Here is an 18,546-nt window from a genome sequence, read left to right as displayed (position 1 = left end):
AAGTAGGTATTGAGGACTGAACTCAGATCCGCCACATCTGGATCTAAGTAGGTACTGAGGATGAACTCAGATCCCACATCTGGATCTAAGTGGGTACTGAGGATTGAACTCAGATCCGCCACATCTGGATCTAAGTAGGTACTGAGGATGAACTCAGATCCGCCAATTGGATCTAAGTAGGTATTGAGGACTGAACTCAGATCCGCCACATCTGGATCTAAGTAGGTACTGAGGATTGAACTCAGATCCGCCACATCTGGATCTAAGTGGGTACTGAGGGTTGAACTCAGATCCACCACATCTGGCTCCAAGTAGGTACTGAGGATTGAACTCAGGTCCACCACATCTGGCTCCAAGTGGGTACTGAGGATTGAACTCAAGCCCCCAGGCTTGCCCAGCAAGCTCCTTGCCGACTGGGCCGTCTCTCCAGCTCTGGAGTGTTCTGCATAATTTCAGGGAGAGCAGCCCAAAGTTCCACAGCCCAGAAGACTAGGTAACAACAGTCAGGCACAATTATGTGCGTTGAGCATGAGCCACTGGAGAAGGCACTGCATGAGGACACTTTGGATAAGATCTGAGCTGCTGCTCAAAGAGCTGCAGATCCCAAGGCCCTGCTCAGTGAGGACTCCAGCTGGTCCTTGTCCCTAGCAGCTAGGAAACAGGAGAGAGCTGAGCATCCCAGGGTATTAGATACAGCAGGCCTTAGGATAGAATGCATTGCTCTCAGGCTTCTCTGCAAAGTAGAGGTTAGTAGCCTCTCTGGGGTAAAGAAAGCCGACCCTGGATCCCCTTGCACTGTCCCAGGAGCCACCAGAGCCACCCTTTTCTTGGGGTCTCATTCTTTTTTTTTTTTTAATTGAAGTAGATGTCAGAAAATGGAAAGATCTCCCATGCTCATGGATAGGCAGGACCAACATAGTAAAAATGGCAATCTTACCAAAAGCAATCTACAGATTCAATGCAATCCCCATCAAAATACCAACACAATTCTTCACAGATCTGGAAAGAATAATATTCAACTTCATATGGAAAAACAAAAAACCCAGGATAGCCAAAAGAATCCTGTACAATAAAACAATGTCTGGAGGCATCACAATCCCTGACTTCAAGCTCTACTATAGAGCTACAGTAATAAAAACAGTTTGGTATTGGCATAAAAACCGACATGTGGACCAATGGAATCGAACTGAAGACCCTGACATTAACCCACACACCTATGAACATATAATTTTTGACAAAGAAGCCAAAAGTGTACAATGGAAAAAAGAAAGCATCTTCAACAAATGGTGCTGGCATAACTGGATATCAACATGTAGAAGGCTGCAAATAGATCCATATCTGTCACCATGCACAAAACTTAAGTCCAAGTGGATCAAGGACCTCAACATAAATCCAGCTACTCTGAACCTGCTAGAAGAGAAAGTAGGAAGTAGTCTTGAATGCATTGGCATAGGAGATCACTTCCTAAATATAAAACCAGTAGCACAGGCACTGAGAGAAACAATCAATCAATGGGACCTCTTGAAACTGAGAAGCTTTTGTAGAGCAAAGGACACGGTCAACAAGGCAAAGCGACAGCCTACAGAATGGGAAAAGATCTTCACTAACTCCACATCTGACAGAGGACTGATATCCAGAATATATAAGGAACTCAAGAAATTAGACATCAAAACGACCAACAGTCCAATTGAGAAATGGGCTTTAAAACTAAACAGAGAATTCTCAACAGAAGAAACTCAAATGGCTGAAAGACATTTAAGGAATTACTCAACATCCCTAATCATCAGGGAAATGCAAATCAAAACAACTCTGAGATAACACCTTACGCCTGTCAGAATGGCTAAGATCAAAAACACTGAGGACACTTTATGCTGGAGAGGATGTGGAACTCGGGAACTCTCCTCCACTGCTGGTGGGAATGCAAGCTTGTACAACCACTTTGGAAATCAATATGGTGCTTTCTTAGAAAATTGGGAATCAATCTCCCCCAAGATCCAGCTATACCACTCTTGGGCATATACCCAAGAAATGCTCAATCATACCACAAGAGCACTTGCTCAGCTATGTTTATATCAGCATTGTTTGTAATAGCCAAAACCTGGAAACAACCTAGATGCTCTTCAACTGAAGAATGGATAAATAAATTGTGGCACATATACACAATGGAATACTACTCAGCAGAGAAAAACAATGACATCATGAGGTTTGCGGGCAAATGGATGGATCTAGAAAAAATCATCCTGAGTGAGGTAACCCAGACTCAGAAAGACAAATATGGTATGTACTCACTCATAGGAGGATACTAGATGTGGAACAAGGGGTCTCATTCTTTTATCCAGTCACCTCCATCCCACTCAGACCTCGCAGTGACTGGCCCCTTCCCTGCCAATGCTCTGGTGAGGCAGAGAGATTGGCAAACAAAGCTGCCACATCGTGTACCTGACGTCAGACACATCAGCAGACTTCAGCAAAGGCTCACAGACACTGTCACTGATTTGGCTCCGGGGCCTGGTGTCAGGCGCCACAGGAAGGCATGACGGTTCTGTCTTAATCCCGCCCACCAGAACCTGGTGGAGGCCTGAGGACCCCAGGGACACCCCAGTCTTCTGTATGTCTTCCCAGACTAACCCTGGGAGGTGTATGTGCTTCTGGAAGGCTATCTTGCTGGGGTGTGGAGGAGCTAAACCTCCAATGAGGAGGCCCTCACTCCAGCAACCTTGCCGTGTGCCCTTTGCAGGATCTTGGCTGGGACAGCTCACACTCCTCCAGCCTGTCCACAATGCACCTCAAATGCAGCATTTCCCTAGCAGAAGTCCTGTGTCCATGATGCTGAAGGGAGTCCTTTCCCAAGCAGGCCAGACTCACCGCCTGGCTCAGCCCACAAGGGAGGTTTGGCAAGCTCTTCGATGCTCTAACTCAAATCCATAATGACACTCGGAATCAAACCCAAGAAGGAAGCCACACTACGGGGTGGTTCCCCCACCCCACCCCTTCCCTCCGGGCCGAGCTTGAGCCACTGGAGTAAGTCAAAGGGTCTTCCTTAGAGCGCCAGTTGTTTTCACAGGTGAAAGGAATTATCGGATTGACAACTGAAAACAACTCAAGCATCCGCAGCCTGCCCTGTCAAGCCCTAGGGGCTGGGGATAGAAAAACCCTAGTGCTGGGCCCAAAGCCTCTCACACACTCAGGTTTCCCATCAGCCCATCAAACGACTACCGTTTGTAACTCATTTAACAATGGGGGCTGGGGTGTCGCTCCGTGGTAGAGCACCTGTCCGAGGCCCTGGGTTCCATCTCCAGCACCACACACCAAAAATAAAATAAAGAAGTCACCGTTGTATCCAGCTGCCATCTAGACACGTATCCTTACACCCATAGATCAGTTCAGCTCTTGCCTCTCATCAAAGAAGTGTCTGCTTGCCCTGGGTGACAGATACAGAGACCCACAACCAGTCAGAGTACAGAAAGCGAGTGACTGGAGCCCTCAGCTGGAAATGGGGCATCTTTACCACACCCCTCCTCCCCAGGGCTCGGGGAACATCAGTGAAGGGGGCTGTTAAGATTTTAAGAGCAAGGTTGGGGGGTGCTGCTGGGAGAAAGCATCTTCTGGAAACAACGGAACTGCTGTACCCCTGAACTCACAGCACCTGTGACTGTCTGCACAAGACCTGCAAAAGATCAAGCCAGTCAGATTGCCAGCATGGATGGGGAGAAGCTCCTAGCTGAGAAGCTATTGGCCGAGGATGGCCACTGAGGGGCAGAGACAGAGAATCAGTTATCCTCAAGTATGTGACCCTGATCATTGAGAAGCACTGGGCTCGGTGGGTTATACATTTTTTTTTAAAGAAGAAAATAGATTGAGCATTGTGGCACATGCCTTTAATCCAAGCACTAGGGAGACAGAGGTAAGTAGATCTCTGTAAGTTCAAAGCCAGTCTGGTCTACATAGTGAATTTCAGGACAGTAAGAGCTATGTAGAAATATCCTGCCTCAAAATAAATAAATAAGTTAATTAATCAATTAGTTAAAAAATAAAAGAGAACGAAGTTGTTATGGGGAATATGGGAAGAAGGGGGTCAGGAGAAATAGCGCTGTGGAGTGAGGGGTGGATGCGATCAAATGTTATAAAGACGTATTCTTGAAGAATGAATAACTTTGAAGTCACAATAAATAAAGAAGAGAGAGAAATCATCACCCACAGGGGTCAGAAAGTGGCTACAGGAAGCAGCGGGCTGTGGTCCAGCATGTCCCCAACATTATCACCACAATCCTGGAACTGCCAGCTGGCACACGGCTTCCAGTTCAGACATATTCCTAGGATGGCCAGTCAGGAAGAAGCCTGGAGAGCAGAGTTCTCAGGTACTTGCTTCTTCCATCCTAGAGCCAAGACTTGGGACAAAATGTTTACCAGAATCGAAAGCAGAGAAAGGACCTGCTGGGTTCTAATGCCTTTTCAAGTCCAAAGTACTCAGTGGTTCTAACGACAGCCGCTGATTCAAAGCTGCTAGCATCCCTCTGGTTCATACTGCAGCAGTCTGTCAGCATACTTGGCAGTTTCCTAACAAGAAAGCTTCCTTGGATCCTGTGATGTGAGCTACAGGGACACGTGTGTATACACACGTGCCTGACACACACATGATGGCGCACTGGAGAACGCTTGCCTCTGTGTTTATAGAACATTGTGGCTTCCGTAGCAGCCCAGCGCTGGCTCTTTACGTAGGCTACAATCCAGCAAGACGGCTGCAACAGGCCAGCCCTGGAGTGCGGCCTGTCTGAAGCCCGTTCAGCTGGCTGCTGGCCAAGTTGATTCTGAGACAGAGATGGCAAGGGCTCAGAGTTCAGGATGCGCTACCGACAGGATGCGACCCGCGCTTTCTTTCTCTGTCCTCTGGGTTACAAAGTCATATTCTGACTATCTCAAACATCCTCACATCTTCACCAGTACCCTAGAGAAGACCATGTCTTTCCTCTATACAGGTACCTACATGTCCCTGCCACAGTCTCCCATCAAACAAGCCATGAAGCTGTTTCCCACCTCTGCTTGCTCCTTCAAGTGTGGTCCCATGGAGCACCTCTACGAACTGCTAACATTATCCCTGTTTTACAGATGGAGCCTTAGGAGCTGACTGGGCTGCCCCTGGAGCCTGTCACAGACCCTAACTGCCTGCTGCATCATGTGCCCCCACAGCATCATGTCACCCACGCTCCCTCCTGCTCAGACCATGCCAGCCAGGAAGGAGGGAGAGAAGCCAGCAGGTGCCCAGTGCCCTTCCTCCGCTGCCGGCTGCTCACGTGTGTGACCGAGGAAGCCCAAGGAGGCTCTGTGGGCACTCTGAGGTTAGAACTTGGCTCTGGAGCATGTCACTTCAAGCCTTTCTATCCCCTCAGGCTCACAGGATGGAAGAGGTGCCCTCCAGCCACCATCTCGGTTTTCTAAAACATTGGCATTGCCAGCGGTGCTAACCGCAGGTCCACCTCGCTAGTGAGTAGCTCATAAACCTCCTTGGATACATAACCCACCTATTTATCCACCAGCAACAGTTAGGATTACATGGACCTGGTTCCTGATGAAAGCAAATCCAGCAGGCAGCTTCTTGCTGGTATTCCACCCTGGGAGGCTAGGCTGTGCTGCTGTACCAGACAGTGGTGGCCTCTGAGCCCAGCATCCATGTCCAGGGACACTCTTTCTCCAGTCCTCCAATCCCTTTGCCTGTTTCCTAACAGGCAGTCACATGCTCCCCAGTATACTATGAGGCTCAATACAAAATCATAAACTTACTTAAAATAAGTTGAGATTTGTGTGTGTGCACACACACACACACACACACACACACACACACGTGCACATGAGTGTGCGTGCCTGCAGAGACCGGAGGTTGGCTTTGGGTGTCTTCCTCCATCTCTTACTGACCTGAAGCTCAGCAATTGTCTATACTGGCTGGCCAGTGTGGCCCCAGGATCAACCCCTCCCCTCTTGCGGGTATTACAAGTACACACCACCAGGCCTACCTTTTTATGGGGCTGCTGGGGATCAAACTCAGGTCCTCATGCTTTCACAGCAAGCATGTTACCCACTGAGCCATCTCCCCAGCACCACTTAGGAGACTGGTGTGTGTGTGTGTGTGTGTGTGTGTAACTCAGTGTGTGTGTGTACTTTGCAGATGATCATGTCACAATGTCTAAAGGTTGGACCCGCGTGAGTGCTGGCTTCAGTGTCTTCCATGTGTCTAGTGATGTGCTTTCTCAGCTCTGTGTGAGGTCAAGCAGGCTGCAAAGGCTCCATCGCAGCCCCGCCTTCCTCTGAACTCTCCCCTCACATCTGCAGGTCAGTTCCTCGGAGAGCAGGTAGCAAGGGCTAGGCCGAGGCACAGCTGCTTCCTGGGGAGGGCCAGGGACCAGCAGTGTCTCAAGGCTCCCTCCCTCCCTCCCTCCCTCCCTCCCTCCCTCCCTCCCTCCCTCTCCGTCTCCCAGCAGCCACACCACAGGGTGAAGTTACAGTCAGTTTGATGATGCCGAGTGGGGATTACAAACTTCCAACCCATTAGGTTTGTTTTCATGCATTTGATTCCAAACCAAAGCTGCCCAGGGACCCACGTTCCAGTGTCAGGAATGGAGCTTCAGTGTGTCTAATGCAGAGACCCCCGGCAAGTGCTGCCTGCCCCTCACCAGGCACAAGACAGCTAAGCAGAGTGGAGAACGGAAGGCTTCATCCCAGGGGGAGAAAGCAAGAGGCCGGCGCTTACCACCTGGAGCCATGGACCAGAAATGCCTCAGGAAGTCCCACTTACAGTTCAGGAAAGCAAGGCTCCAGATGGCTAAGCAGTGGGCTTGTTAGGCACTTTAAACCAACAGTACCACCTGGGTTGTTTTGGGCATGTGAGTGCATGGTGGTGTGTCTCTGCACACCCGGCCCTGGGCTTATAGGCACGTGCACATTGCCCTGCTTCTTATACGGATGTTAGGAATCAAATCCAGGTCACCACAATTGCGCAGCAAACACATTCTGGGTTGACTCATCTCACAAGCACCCCCACTGTTGGAGATAGAGTCTCTTGTACATCAGCCCGGTCTTGAACTCCTGATCCTCCCGCCTCTACCCCCAAATGGTGAGATTACAGCTGTGCACCACCAAGCCTGGTTTTATGCAGCGCTGAATTTGATACGCGTGACGCCAGCGCTCTACCCTCTGAACCACACTCCTAGCTTCCACCTGTATTCTAAGCGCCGTGGCCCAATTACTCATGGTAAAGTATAAGGTGCACAGACCGTATTCTCCCTCCAACAAGCTATATGACCTCCAGTGTGTTTCTTGAGCACTGAGCCTCAGTGTTCCTCTGGTATCAAATGGGGAGGGCTGAAAATACACCCACAAAGGATTCATATGAGGTTTGGCTAAGAGAATGTTCTAAGGCACCCAGCACGGTGCCTGGGTCAAAGCAGGTGCTCCGAGAGGTGCTTAGACACTAGGTGGGAGTGGGCAAACACTTTGACACCTCACTTGTCCTAGCTCCAACCCTTGGCAGCACCCCAGGGTCTCCCAGGTCCTTAGAACTCAGCTCCATTTTCTGCTAATGCTAGGCAGGCATTTATGCAGGCTTCGCTGACTTCACAGAAACCCAGGGATGGTGAGGGTGACCTCACCACCAGTCACATTAGGGAAGCAGCCGCTGTCCTCCACCCTTCCTGTACTCCTGTCCTGGCCAATGGAATCCTCCAGCTCCTTGCACTGAAAGGTGATGTCTGCTTCCTCCTCTCTGACACTTGCATTAGCCAATAGGATGTGAAGGAAGATGAAGGGTTGAGTCCTGGCACCCTGCTCGGCCACCTCGGGCCCAGCCCAGGTCAGCCCGCTAGACCATCAAAGTCACAGAGAGCAGAGAGGAGCCATCCAGCTGAAGCCAATCCTGCATCATTGGCCAACCAGCCACCACAGAGGTTGACCACCGATACCTGAGAGAGCCAGGATCAGGATAGAACACTTGCTGATCCCAGAATTACCTGATAGCCACAGAATCCTGAGGCTCAGAATGATGGTTGGTGGCAGCCATTGGGTTTTAGGGTCATTGGAAACAAGAGCTCATTTTTTTAAGGGAACTGGGCTTCAGTAACTGTCGCTCATCCATTGGCTGCTGAGTCTAATCCAGTCCTGACCGGCTGCTGAGAAGGATTTCTATGGCTCCTCTTGCTTTCTGCTATACTGTCCTTCCTCCAAAGGACTCTCATCCCCAGCCACGACCACAAACCTGTCACTGAGGGCTCTGACCTGTGAGAGGCATCTCAGGTACTGGGAAAGTCTTGAACACTTTGCCTAAAGTCCATTGAAATGGTTAGTTTTCATCGCCAACTTGGCTAGATTTAGATTCACCATGGAAACACACCTCGGGGTGTGTCTATGAGGCTGTTTCTAGAAAGGATTAACTGAGGAGGAAAGACCCACCCCAAATGTGAGCAGGACCAACCCATAGACTCAGGTAAAGACTAAAATTGAAAGTGGACTGCATGCCAGCCTTCATCTCTGCTTCCTGACTGTGGACACAATGTGACAGGCACTTCAAGCTCCTGCTGACACGTCTTCCCCACCATGATGGACGGTACACCCTTAAACTATGACCTAAACTAAGACTTCTTCCCTTAAATGGCTTCTTGCCAGGTACTTGGTTACAGTAACTAGAACCCTAACTACCACACTGTCCCAGGAGCTGGCCAGTTTCCTCCAGCCATGTGACCTTGGACAGGTCTCCTTGTCTCTGGATAGAGACATTTCATGGCCCCCTTCCAACACAGTGGTATAATGGGCCACAAAAGAAAACAGCAGGTGTCAAAGTGTTTGGGGACCCCACACCATAAGGTAGGTGGATTGGGGTCTTTCATTTGCAAGGCTAGATACTCACAAAAATGCCCCTGAAAGAGGTATTGGGCCACCTCTTTCTTCCTTGGGACCTTACTTCCTTGAACAGGGGCTTGACTGGGGTAAAGGGAAAGTGGGCAGTATGCTGATCCACAAAGTAGTTGGATTAGCATCAAATTAGGGCAACTTGGATTCAAATGACACCCCCACCCATGTTCTTGGTGGGTAACCTTGGACAGATAACAGCTTCTCTGGTAGCCTCCGCTGCATCAGGCTGACAACACAGGGTGCCTCTGACTGCCACACGGAAGTGTCCATCAAAGGCTGCTTAAAACAAAACAAAACAACAAAACAAAACAAAACAAAACAAAACAAAACAAAACAAAACTGTAGCTTTGAGAAAACAGAGGGAAGAAGAGGAAGAAGAGTCATCAGCGAAAGAAGCAGATGAAGAGAGAAGACTCGGGGTGGCATGGGCCATGCCGGGATGGAGGGACCTCAGCCACCGAGGGAGGCAGGTAGCGGAGGGATCATGACCAAGGCCATGTTCCCCTCACAGCGGAGAATATCAAGTTCATATTGGAGCCCAAAGAAACTGCCTGGCAGGGATGAGGATCTAAGTGATATTTGTGTGCCACACTTTGACTACTGGGCCATAAAACAATGGACCCCCCAGAAACTGGAATTCCCTCAGGAACCTCACACTGGGAGAAGAAAAAGTATGGTCTAGTCAGAAGGAAATTTTTTTTTCGCTCGGAAAGAGATTTCACAGTGTTGACAACTTGGGGCCCATCTTCCTGGAGAGACCAGAGCCCTAAAACATTGATAGGTAGGAACATATCTTGCTGGGACACGCCTAACTCAGTTCTCTCTTTCAATGGTAACCTCACTTCAAGACCTGAAGACCGACTTGGGGGAGGGGATGTTCCTTGATCTCTCCTCACTCTCCCCAATGTGGTTGCACTGAGGAAACATTTGTCTGCTTTTCACTACTAAATTGGTTGTTTTAATTGGCTAATGGAGAATGGGTGGCCAAGCCTGGCTTGGGGCATGGGCTGTAACTACATATCTGGGAACAATACCACACGCTTAGACCTCTGGGGGATCAAAGCCAGAGTCTCTGCATCCTCCTGTTGTTTTCCTGTGATCATCTTCTTCTCCGAGAAAAACGGGGCAAGACTCCCCCACTCTGAGGTCTGTAAAATGGTAGAAATAGAAAATTCTCACCATCTCTAGCTCCCCTTGGAATTGCAGGCATATATAATGGTTGTGTATATGCTTGTGTGTGTACATGTAAGTGTTCAGAGGTGTGCAAAGGCCACAGGACAAACTTGGATTTGCATTCTCAGGCACTGTGCATCTTTGCTTGAGGTGGATTTTCTCGCTGGCCTGGAACTCACCCAGTGGCTGCCATGACAATCACACGGCGTCACATCCTACTTTTCATGGAACTCGGGTCCTCGCGCACGTGTGGCGGCGACTGAGCTGCTCAGCCCCATGGTTAATCCTAACTGCAATGAGCTACACCTGGGTTAGTAAAGCATGTTCTGGGGGTGTTTGTGACGACGTTCCCAGAGATGGCCAGATCTTGAGAGCTCTGACCTAACGGATGAGCTCGTCCCTTCACACCTCCAATGACGTCACTGGGAGGGAAAGGCAGGAGTCAGGGTCCAGTTGGACGACTTGTGTCCCTGGGCGGGTGTCTCTGGAGAACACGTTTTTGCTCCTGTCCCTTCTGCTTCACTCTGTACTCCCTTCCCTGAAGTGAGACAGTTCCTCTGGCTGCTTGCCTGCCCCGCTTCCGGCCACTGGTTCCGGTCCCACTGGTGACTGTCTATCTTGTGGTGGCGCCTGCTGTTAGCGTCCTCCTCCACTGATATCAGAACCCAGCTTCTTCTGCCTTGCGCAGTGAAATGAAAGATGTGTGTCCGACTCTCAGACAATCTTCCAGATCATCAGCTTGAGTCTGGGCCTGATGAGGTATCTCACTAAACAGCTAGCAAGCTCTTGGGCTCTTCTCCATGTAGACAGCCATTGTTGGGCTACCCACCTTATTGTGCAATACAGTGAAGTAGATCCCCCTATATCATATTTTAAGAAGAAGTACCTCAGCCACACACACCCTTAACCACATGATCTACCCACGTGCATTGGCCAACTGGTCACGGATCCAGTTAACTCTCAGAAGCCAGGAGTCAAAAGAGATCTTTCCTCCCTCAAGTTTCTGTCAGGTATTTGATTTCTGAGATGATTTTTTTAAAAACGACTAATAGCAACTTACTTTCCATACTTGTGCGGAGCCTGGCGTGAAAGCCAGAGCTCCCGTGACAGAGGTAGACTCCACCTGCTCTCAGCTCTGCGGGACATCCAAAACTCTAGGACCTAGAGTCCTATAGGTCTCTGGTTAAAGATCCTGCTGTCACATCAAGTCTTTCTGGCATTAAGATGAGTATTCTTGGAAAGATGGAATATTCCAGAATATCCCCTGTGTTCACCTAGCCTCTTGCCTTGTTTCCACATCAACATCCATGCTGGGTCCTCCAGCTCGCACCAGTGAATGAGGAAGCTCCTGTCTGGAGAGCAAACGGCTGCTCCCATGGCTGACAATACGTGCAGAAAGATGGGTCGTTGCCCCAAATGCAGGGACATGGAAAGGGCACAGAACTTCCTTCCTCCCTCTCCTCTCACCCCTCCCCATGCCTTTCAGGCCACCCAGGAGCCTCCTCTTCCACCTGTTGCTGTGGCCATTGTTGCTAATCTCAGCACAAGACACAAGTCCCTTTGGCTCCAAAGAGCAGACCTTGGAGACCAAGTGAGCCCTGGGGTTCGGACTCTCAGCCCCCCACCCCCCGTGGTGGGTTCTCTTTCACTCCCTAAGACTTCGGCTGCCACAAAGGAAGGTGGGGGATAAAACAGTTTATTCTGCCTTGTTGTCAGCCACATCTACGTACTTACAAAGATTTACAATTCATAGACCTCAGTGGTTCAGAGTTAGGGAGCACTCTGTGCCTTCAGTGTCCCTCTCCTGAGCCCTCTGGCATCAGAAACCGAGACCCCAAGAGGCAGCTGGTGGCAAGAATAACGTGGACTCTGCTTCCAGGTCGTTTCCAAAGCCCATCGTTGTTTCTAAGTCTCCTGGGCTGTCTGCAGTGGACGGAGGAGGGGCGAGACTGAGCTAATTGGGCTGGGGAGATGACTCAGTTGGCAAAGCGTTTGCCTTACAACCCTGACAGCCTGAGTTCAGTCCCCAGAACCCACATTAAAAAGCCAGGTGTGATGACATATGATTATAATCATGGCTCTGGGATTCCTAGAGCTGGCTGGCCAGCCAGTCTAGCCTACTTGGCAAGTTTTAGGCCAGTGAGAGACCCAACCACGAAAAGCAAAATGGCAGTGTCTGAGGAATGACATCTCAGGCTGTCCTCTGGCCTCTGTATACGTGATGCATGTGCATGGGCACACACATATACACAGTAAACAAAAGTTAATATGCCTATGAACATGGCTGACCTGTCAGCCTCACCCAGCAACACTCTCTGGTGGAATTCATTTTGCTGTTTAAAGTCACAGTCAATTCCATTGGAGGTAAAGATTCCTATAACACTGCATCTGCTTTAGATAAACACGAAAAGAGGGATTTCTAAGGACAGATCACACACATATCAGAAGATGCTCATTTCTGAACAGACACACATCACTGGGAAACAGGCGCTGGCTGGGGATGGCCTTTCACACTCTCACATTCAGGGCTGTCCGTGGCTGGCTGAGAAGACAGTCTGTCTTCTGGCCCTGGAAGTTCTCCCTTGGGCAAGAAGGTGATTCAGCACCAACCGGGGAAACAGCACCCCTGCCTGTTGGCAGGATCTTCAGGGAAACCCTCCAGAGGATGCTCTTTGGGTCCCCTTAGAACTTGGATCCCATGCAAGCACTTTCCGCACGCCCTCCCGGGAGGTTGAGAAAGCACATTCTGCAGGCGGCGGGAGGCCTGGTCTGAGCACGGATGTCCAGAAAAGCCTCCGAGGAAGTGGTTGCATGCCTGCCCTTGCAAACTCAGAGTTGAGTAGACGAGCTCACCAAACAGGGCTAACACCACTTCCGTGTTTCCTCTCAAAGACTGACAAGGCCAGATGGGGCTGTGGAGTGGGGGCCCCAAATCCCAAGGCCCTCTTTCAGATCCTTCACCTCTTTAGGAATCTCCCTCCTCCCTCTGAACAAACATGCCATGTCTGCCTCCCCTCAACTGGAGCATATGATGCAGCTAATACTTTGTGTGAGGCACAAGGCGAGAACCCCACAAAACAGTGGGTGAAGTTTCTGTTAGCACAAAACAGGCGCTTCAACGTTTTACAAAGGAAAAGGTAGCTCACCCCTTTCCACGCTCCACACATTTTTGATGTAAGCACCTTGCTGAGGTTTTAATAGTTAAATATGCTAAGGATCGACTTTTTGTTGTTCCTTGGGTCTCCTTCAATTCTTGCCTTGCTCTTGAAGACTTTCGTCAGTAGTGCCTTCTGGGTGTGATGAGCATTTCCCTATTTGGGCTGTCCCAGACATAGCTACTAGCCATGTGTGGCTGCTCACTCAGGACTGTGAGACTGAATTCTTGATTTTAGTTTTAGTCCATTTTTATGAAAGTCACAATACCTCTGGCAGGAGTCAACAGAACTTGGAGTTCTCAGCTCTAAATGCAAATGGAATCTTGGAGCTGCTCTGACGCCTGCTGCCTTACTCAGTGATGCTCCGCCAGTCTGCCACTTCCGAGTGCTTGCTCAGTGCCTGAGCACAGCGGTCTTGCTGTCCAGGAGAAGCAGGAAGCATGTCGCCAGAGAGGAAGCTCACGCACCCAACCACTTTGGACGCTAGAGCATTGGGGGGGGGGGAGTGAGCAGGCAGGCTCCATTTATTTATATCACAGAGTGTTACAGTTGTCGGCTCTGCAGCTGAGAAACTGCTAGGGACAGGGACAGAAATTGGCTTTGTCTATGTTCCCTGGCACCTACTTCTGTTGTTCAAAGGATGCCAGAAGAGTCAGGGTTGGGGAGGGTGGGGACAGGAGAGTTCTGAGTGTGCAGACGCTCTCTGGGTGTCATTAGAAAAAACGAAGCTCACTCCCTTTCATGTCTGCATCAAAACTGATACAAATGTCATTGGGTTATCCTGGTCCATCCACAACAGGACAGTTCTGGCTGTCCAAGGCATGGTGACAAGGGTCTATCAGACAAGTGCTTTGAACAAAGCTGGGTCTGGCTGAGTCCTGAGTGGGATGTGGTTACAGGGGCCAGACTCAACACAGGGGTCCCGAAAGGCAAAGTCACCCTTGTTTTTTCCACAGACACTGACCTCCCCCAAGAAGAAACAGATTGGGTTCATAAACAGGGCAGTTACAGACCCAAGGGCTGACAGCTTCACTGTGGAGTCTCTTGGTGTTCTCTGCGATACACACCCACATGGGGGCCTCGTAAAGCATGCTGCACATCAGGCTTAGGCCCGGCTTGTCACCACTGGGAGGTGTCCAACCTTTATAGGGTTAGGTCTGTGACAATCACAGGGGTCTACTCTTACAGAGGACGGTCCAGCCCCTGCTTCCTCCTCTATTTTTGGCCCCTCAGGTACTTCGACCTTGGCATACTCCCCCACCACAGAGCTAAAAGCAGCAGGACCAACAGCCATGGATGTGAGCCAAAAAGAACCCTTTCTCTCCGTAAGTTTACTATCCTGGACATTTTGTTACAGTAACAGACACTGGCCAGCACAACCCAGGATAGCTCAGTTCTGCCACTTGGTGTCTGGGCTTTCCCTGTCCTTTCTAGCACATTCTCTGCCCTGTGTCCAACACATCCTTTCACCTGTAAAACAAGGAACTCATTGGCATGAAACAAATGTTTCAAATCACGTAATGGCTAAGAAGATGAAGAAGGATTCATCCGGAAGAGGGACAGAAGGTACAATGTTACTACTTTACACTAGTCATCTACACAGATTTCCACATCATATCTCCTGCAGAAACCCCTTCTCTTCCTCACCTTTTCACTGTGAACTTTCTAAGGTACTCTATGCAATTTTCTCCTCTCTCCCACTGCACCAGAGCAGTCTTTGGCTAATCAGCTACCAAACTCTAGGACTTGAATGCCCTGTGAGTTTCCCGTTCCACAGGAACTTTTGTAATACAATACAGAATACTGTAGAACTGTCATCCTTGCTGACCCAGGAATTCTGATTCCAGGAATTGATTGGAAGGAAATAATTAAGAATGCCCATAGTGTTTTATTGTGAGAATGCTTACATACGTTATTACAATGATAAACAACTGGAAACGATCTGGTAAGTCAAGAGGACAAGGGGCCCAGGGACTGCCTGATACTGAGAAACTTACAGTCTCCAAGTCAATCAACCAACCCCAGAGTTGAAAGTTAAGGCATGATTTAGGGTAGATGCATATTTCACAAGACTGGAATCTTACAGATTTACAGTGACTAGCTTTAAGATTATTCTAAAATTAGAGGAATAAAAGTAAACACAGGGTTGCCATAGGGGCTCGTGTAAGCTTTGTCTGAAGTTCCATTAACCTTAAGCAGGTCTAGCTCTAGAGAAAGGGAGGAGAAAGGAGATAGAAGTTTCTCCTGCTTCTAAGTCCACATGCCTCTGAGCAGGGAGCAGCATCAGAAGAAGCCATACTTAAGAGCCAAGACAGAAATGTTAGGGAGATGAAGGAAGAAGAGAAAAATTCAGGGGAAAAGATTTTTTTAAGCAGCAAGAGAAATCAAGAAAAAAAATAAGGCACTGTGATGAGAGGGCAATTATCTTCAAAGAGATTTTTACAGTAAAATCCAGAGTCCCTGAAAGACTGAGAGACCAGCGCTTCAGTGTAGGGAGTGGCTGGGCAGGAGAGGACACTTTTGAGATCAGCAGGCCAGCTGCTTGTCCCAACAGAGATGCCTGACCCTCTCCTGACAAGGTCAAGCCCCAGCATCCCCACCCTACAATGCAGCCTGGGTGCTGAGAATCAAGCCGTGCATCTTTCCCTGTGAAATCCATTCACAACCTCTTTCAAAATCAAAGCAAGCTGGACACCTCGTCTCTGGAGGGTCTGCTCCCATCTGGTTGTTCCAGCTGGAGAGGCTGTGACCTGTGGGCCATCCAAATCCAGGTGACAGGAGCCTGGTCCCTCTCCCATGGGATTGCTGCAGGGCACAGTCCAGCCCAAGCTTGCAGTTCCCACAGAAGCTCTGGCTCCCACAGCCACCGGCCCTTCCCTTAGCAGCCCCCTACCCAGAACAGCCCTTCCATATTTGACGGCTCCTCCCATATGCTCAGTGCCAAGGCCACACTGTATGGGGTTCTGGGGTGTATTCTACAAACTGTTTCTATCCACTCATCATCTGTACCAAACGCAAGCCCACTGCGAGCCTGCCGAACATAGGAAAACGTTCTGCCCGCTGTTTGAAAAGGAAGGGTTTGGCAAACGCAGGAAGCAGTGGAGGCTGGTAGCTCTGGGACTGCAATCAATGCCAGGAAGGGATGGAGATGAGAACGACACACCAGGACTTGGAAAACCGGGTCTCGTGGAGGCTGCTCTCCTAACTCACGATCGCTAATAAGGCCGGTCACAGAGTTTCCTTCCTGCAGGGTTCTGGAGGATCCCCGTCCAGGAACCCTCGTTACCCTCAGCCCCTGTCCCGTTCTGAGCAGACTCCCGGTATATCACATGCCTAGAGCACACATAGTACTAACCTCCGTCTCCCAGTCTGCTCCCTCTAACGATGCTCACTCACACTGGATAATGTCATCAACTTGAACTAGCTGTCACCTGGGCCCACAGGAACATACCTAAAACGAGGTTGGGAAGCTAATGACATCCCAACTCTAACTGCCATGAAAAGGTGGGCGTGGTGCGACTGCTTCATTCCAAGGAAGTGGGCTAGGAGGGTACCCATCTTCGCTAAGCACTCCTGCTGTGGGGTCAGTTGACTTCGCTAATAATGCTTAATGAAGGAGGGACTTTTATTCTTTTCTGCGGGCCCACCCATTTCGTCTGTCAGCAAATGGACCCCTTGATCCAAACAAAACTCCATCCTCTTAAGCCCCATCTCTAGACTGGTGTGGCACATGGGAGATGAGCTTCAGGCTGCCCACCAGCCACACAGTCTGTTCCTTGGGGGAGGGGGACTCCCTGCCTTCCTTCCATGCATCCCAGATTCTCTCAGGACTTTGTGGGGGGCCCATGGGTACCTCTCTTGAAGATCCTCATGTCCCCAGGACCTACTCCCACCACATTCCCATGTTTCCTGCATGCAGCTGCCCTAGGAGAGATATGAAGTGGTCCCCAAGAGCAGCCTGGCCTCCTGGGGGCTCTTTGGGGACCCAGGGCTGTTGGCCAGCTCAGCGGCCCCTCGAGGGCATACAGCACAAGGAACTTTGCTGTGGTGAGAGCGAAGCTGCGCTTGATAGCCTCGGGAGGGCAGGGACCCCGGCGACTCCCCTGGCCTCCCGGAGCAGGCCAGGATGTCAGCGTGGCCGCCAGACATTTAAATCGGCCCCACGGGAGGCGGCGTGGAAGAGGCCGGAAAGGCAGCGGCCGACTTGGGGGACGGCGGGGGTGGCCGCCGGGGTCGAGGAGCCGCGGAGACACTCACCAGCGCGTGTTGTCGTGGAAGTGCTCCAGCACCGCGTAGCCGAAGAAGGAGCCCGCCGGGCCCTGGAAGCGCACCGGGCGCTGCGCGTCGAGGTTGTAGGCGCCGGCCGGGACCCCTGCGGCCACCAGCGCCAGCAGCAGCGCTCGGAGCCCCCCGGCGCCGGTCCACGCCGCAGCCCGGCCGCCCATCCCCAGCCGGCCGCCGCCCTGTGCCCTGCCCCACAGTCGGGGCTCCCGGGACACGCCGCTGCCCGGGACGCGAGCCGTGCGCTCCGAGTCGGAGCCCGGGACGAGGCGATGCGCTGCAGTGTGAGCCGGAGCGAGGCCAGGGGCGGCCGCCAGCGCGCAGGGTCCTCTTGATCCCCGTGGAGAGGTCTGCGCGCTCGGAAGCAGCGGGTCCCAGCCCGGGCGGCGCTGAACTGCGAAGAGGCGCGCCCGCGGGGTGGGCGGCCCGGGAGGCCCGGGCGGGACAGGCCCGCAGCGCCCCCTGCTGGACGTGGCGCCACGAACCCCGGCTGGATCCGGTGCTGGACCCGGTGCTGGACCCCAGTGATCTCCATCCTCTCCAATGTCCCTGGCTCTGTGGGGGCCCAGCTGGCTGAGTCTCTCTCCCTTTGTGTTACCGTGTGAGCCTCACACAAAGCTCCAAAGCCACCCGAGCGAAGGATGAGTGAATATTCTGGTCCTGCCCATCTGGAAGCTCTTTTTCGGAGGCAAACACTCAAGTTCTTGAATCAGTTGGTGTTAGAGAATTAGTCACATGGAAGCAAGCAGCGCATCCTTCCAGTCTCCCTGACCTGACAAGTGTTTTTCAACTTGGCAGACACGAAATACAGCCAAATCTTGCAAATCAAATTATTTTCACGTTCAACAAGCACCCACCACACCGCAGCCAGCCCCTGGCAAACTTTTACCTCTGACTCTCTGAAGTTGACTAGGCCAAGTTTAATGTTACTACTGAACTGACTCTTTGCTCAAGTAAAATCTGACCACATTCCTCCCCCCAACTCCCACCCACCCCCACCCACACACCTCACCCCGGACTCGCCACCCCCTACCCCTGACTC

General features: G+C 50.9%; 1 protein-coding gene across 1 annotated transcript in view; it reads right to left on the bottom strand.

Moving 5' to 3' along the window:
- The window catches only part of Itga9 (integrin subunit alpha 9), a 279,440-nt gene extending 261,537 nt beyond the window's left edge, over positions 1-17,903 (bottom strand). The window contains exon 1 of the mRNA XM_037208241.1: positions 17,481-17,903. Coding sequence (XP_037064136.1) covers positions 17,481-17,668 — 188 coding nt within the window. The 5' untranslated portion in view covers positions 17,669-17,903. The remainder of the gene's footprint in view (positions 1-17,480) is intronic.
- Positions 17,904-18,546: the final 643 nt, after the last annotated feature.

This window comes from Peromyscus leucopus, chromosome 7, assembly GCF_004664715.2.
Source record: "Peromyscus leucopus breed LL Stock chromosome 7, UCI_PerLeu_2.1, whole genome shotgun sequence".
In the NCBI taxonomy this organism is placed as follows: Eukaryota; Metazoa; Chordata; class Mammalia; order Rodentia; family Cricetidae; genus Peromyscus; species Peromyscus leucopus.
The sequence above is the reverse complement of the archived record's forward strand: the minus strand, read 5'-3'. Positions and strand labels throughout refer to the sequence as shown.